General features: G+C 41.2%; 1 protein-coding gene across 1 annotated transcript; it reads left to right on the forward strand.

The window, feature by feature from the left end:
* Positions 1–1,321: 1,321 nt before the first annotated feature.
* On the forward strand, positions 1,322–2,544 carry LOC128731391 (stromal cell-derived factor 2). Its single transcript, XM_053824507.1, has 4 exons — positions 1,322–1,397; positions 1,634–1,832; positions 1,899–2,026; positions 2,095–2,544. The coding sequence occupies exons 1-4, from the start codon at positions 1,322–1,324 to the stop codon at positions 2,355–2,357; spliced, it is 666 nt and encodes a 221-aa protein (XP_053680482.1). The 3' UTR covers positions 2,358–2,544.
* The last annotated feature ends 1,349 nt before the right edge of the window (positions 2,545–3,893 follow it).

Raw genomic sequence — 3,893 nt, forward strand, 5'->3', positions numbered from 1 at the left:
ATGGGCACGTGTGCGAGTGCACTTCGATATGCAATTACGGTGGTAACCCTTTCTTTGGGTGGTAGTGTGTGATTCACGCTTATTCTTCGACGGTGCATCCTTGAAGACGGTTAATAGTTACGTTGGGGTATTGCTGGTGTTTCCGTGACTTATCAGCAGCTGATCAAAGTGCCTTTGGTGCACTCATCGCACACGGAACTCACACACTATCGTGATTCATTGAAATTAGCCCAACGAAACCCGAAGGACACTTTTGCTAATTTTGCTTGGATATGATTTGATTGGTATCATTCGAGCTCCGGGTGATGATTCAATACAATACGGGCTAATGGAAATATACATAATAGTACAATCAGAGCATAAGACTATTTCAAAGATATTTTTGAATTGATGTTTGCTCGAACAATAGCGAAAATAGCTTATATCTACACTTCTTTTCATTACAAGTAATTGGTCAGCCCATCAAAATGAATGAGTACAAAACCAATTCAGTTGATTGAATTGTTTTTTTCTTCTATTTTTTAAATCATAGATCATACAGATTGCAGTCCTTTGCTTTAACTGGTATCCATATATTCCTGATGGAAAGGGCTAGTTTCACCCACACACGAGGTCACCCATAGCATGCAATTAAATTTGACTATAGAAGCTCTGAAGCATGATTTTTGTAAAGCTAAGTCTTATAATATGTTGCATTTCACGTGAATGCAATAAAATAATATTAATTTTTAGGCATATTAAATACATCGAAAACCTATCCATGAGCAAATTTCAAAATCAGTCTGTTTCACTGAGTCACCCCACTGTAACACGTGGTAATAACGAATTTGATTTTAAAGAGCCAGTGAATAACCAACAAAAAATATTTAAATGTAGAAGAGTATATTCACGCTTTGTAATTTTTTTTGTTTTATTCAATTTTGTGAACAATGCACAAATTCCTGTGTAACAATTACACATTCGATGAATGGTTCTTTGGCCGTACATTTCTATATGTTATGTACATATAGATCTAAGTTTGCTAACGTCATCAAACCTGACGTTTGAGGTTTCTGACATTTGTCATGCCAAAGTTTGTGTGTGTTTCGGTCGGTATTTTATGTTGGCCAAGTTATTAGCGATTATATATATATCATCAAATTGATTCTAAACAACTCTTTAATAGAAAACAGAAGAAGAAGCTCAATAAGTATGAAAGCGGTCTAAGAGTCACACCATTCATACGCCCGCGAGAAGCATAATCGCAGTTCCTGTTCGACTAAGGTTCTAAGCTGTTCTGCTAGCTGTTCTGAAAAGCCTTTATCATACTAGATCCACAAAAATGACTCTCCATAGCAGCACAATTGCATTTCTAGTCTTGATCTTCAGTTTAGTGTGTTCATTGGATTTTGTTGTAGGTAAGTTGCCCTCGATGATTCGATGCAAAGTTTTGTTTTGCTATGCTGCTGTGCTGGTCGGCTGTGATTGGTCGCCGTGCATGCGTGGTGTTTGTGCATGTGTTGGATCATGGTAGAAACAAAGTCTAGTTTGCCGGTGCCAGCAGCTCTATGCCACTAACGACCACGTCAGTGATATCGAGGACGCAAAACGTCGGCATTTCGCGATATATCTAAGCGTTTGTTCAATCTTTTAGCCGCCCGGAATAATCGATATGTAACATGTGGTACAGTACTGAAACTGCTCAATACTGACTACAAGGTGCGATTACATTCGCATGATGTAAAATATGGAACGGGTTCGGGTCAACAGTCGGTTACCGCCACGGAACTGCAGGAAGATGTTAACAGCCATTGGGCAGTGAAGGCTGCCACAGGCAAACATTGTGATCGAGGGTAAATCGCTGAATGAAGAAGTTTGTCAGCCTTAAAAATTTACGAGTACCTATTTATCCATTACAGAGAGCCAATTAAATGTGGAGATACTATTCGACTGCACCATCTAGCTACGAACAAAAACCTTCATTCCCATCATTTCCAGAGTCCGCTGTCTGGTAACCAAGAGATTTCAGCCTATGGTGATGAGCGAGGTAGGTGGTTGAAAGTGTTAATTTAAAATTTTCGAGCCGATGTAATGCATAAAGTTGCTCTTTGTTAGGTGAGGGAGATTCTGGAGATCACTGGCTGTTAATTTGCTCGGGCGACAGTTGGCAGCGAGCGAACCCTGTCCGGTTTCAGCACACCGATACCGACATGTATCTTGGCGTGTCCGGGCGTACCTTTGGACGGCCAATCAATGGTCAGATGGAAGTGGTTGGTATTCCGAATCCTTACTCTGGCACGGAATGGGTCGCTGCTGAAGGGCTCTTCATCCATCCGACGGAGAAGGATAGTGGTGCTCGAGTGCATACCGAGCTGTGAGCGGTAGGAGGATAATAATGCATATTGCATGACCGATTATTATTTATTGTGGCCAGCCTAACGCAATATTGAAATAGCTCAATCAAGGATGATACGTTTTAACGCAAACAACCGGACTACACGAAGTTATTGTCCAACAGACGATTGTGTAGGTTCGAAACAATGAATACTGTGCAAAATACAACATCTCAATACAACAAAATCATTTTTATTCTACGTTTTACAGCTTACAAATTTGCCATGTCGATTTAAACTAAATCTTTTTAAAGCAGCAGTACCTTATATAATTCGGATGTAAATTTTCATAAAAAATATAAACATGATGACAATTGACTACCTACGTTATACCAACGTTCTACTAAAAACAACCATTTAACTTAGTGAACGGAAGGTACCAGAAAAAAGCTCTGCAGATGACCGAATCGTTGGATTGTTGTCTATATCCAAATCTGCGTGTTGGCACACTGATCAGACACGAGCAGTCTAGGTGGGTGTGCACCTTGGAATTCATCCAAAATATCAAACCTCTTTGCAACAAGAGCATATGCATAAGTAATAACCTTGAAAAACACATGCTTTGGCATACTGGCTTATGGCCAGGTATGCATACGCCGGTCAATATATCTGTCTAGACGATCGAACTTAATGACGTACAAACCATTCTTGTGCCACCAGTGAAGCATATATACTTTATGGAACACTGGATAACGCTCAAGAACGGCTGACTTACGTTCGCGACTATATTAGATTACTATACCACGGCAGCTACTAGCAGCGGTAGCCACCGAGTAAAAGAAAAATGATTGAAGTAAAACTTCTCCAATACAAAAGGTACATAATGGCACGCTTGATGGGTGGCAATATTGTTGATAAAATATTTAGAAATAATTTGATATCACACACCCGCTAATTCCACGAAAGCTCTTCTTGCTTCAGCACCACTTTCAGTTGCTTTTTTTTCTTATCAGTCAAACCATTCCGGTTGTTTTGATTCGATCCATCGTTTCGCTCTCACCGCTGGATCTGAAATCGGAGAGTGGCTTCTCTCAATGCGCTTATGCTGGGGAGCCAACATCGACCGCTCTTGGATAGCGTGTCGAAAATCTCTCAGTTGCATTTGAGACACGATTTGGTTCACAAGCGTTCGCTTCCGGAGGGCTGCGCTGAAGTCCGCCCTCAACAGGGAGATATAATTGCTAGCATCTATCCATCATATACTGAATAAGCACTTGGCTCATCGTGCAACAGAGCTGCATTTCTTGGCGTTAAAGTTCGCGAACTTGTGGTGTACTGTGTGGTTGTGCTCGTACCCGACGATCCAATTGTGTGTCTTGTGTCCCCGGTAAGAAGCATCCGAAGCGTCGTGCTGAAGAAAACCTGCTGAATCGAAGTGTTGGTTTGACACACTCTCGCGTTACATTGATTAATTATCCTTTACCCGTGGCTGGTTGGGTGCTGCCCAATTGCGACGCGTTGTGGCTCTTGAACAGCTGCTACCGAGCCATTGTACGGATTCCTCCGTTAGTTCATTGTAAT

Source organism: Anopheles nili, chromosome 2 (assembly GCF_943737925.1).
Source record: "Anopheles nili chromosome 2, idAnoNiliSN_F5_01, whole genome shotgun sequence".
NCBI lineage: Eukaryota > Metazoa > Arthropoda > Insecta > Diptera > Culicidae > Anopheles > Anopheles nili.

What these genes read in the sequence shown, in the direction of transcription:
- LOC128731391 (XM_053824507.1), top strand. Translation starts at nt 1,322, where the DNA reads ATGACTCTCCATAGCAGCACAATTGCATTTCTAGTCTTGATCTTCAGT. An exon ending in GGCAAACATTGTGATCGAGG is followed by an intron (nt 1,833 to 1,898) that starts GTAAATCGCTGA and finishes TATCCATTACAG; the next exon opens with AGAGCCAATTAAATGTGGAG. An exon ending in AGCCTATGGTGATGAGCGAG is followed by an intron (nt 2,027 to 2,094) that starts GTAGGTGGTTGA and finishes GCTCTTTGTTAG; the next exon opens with GTGAGGGAGATTCTGGAGAT.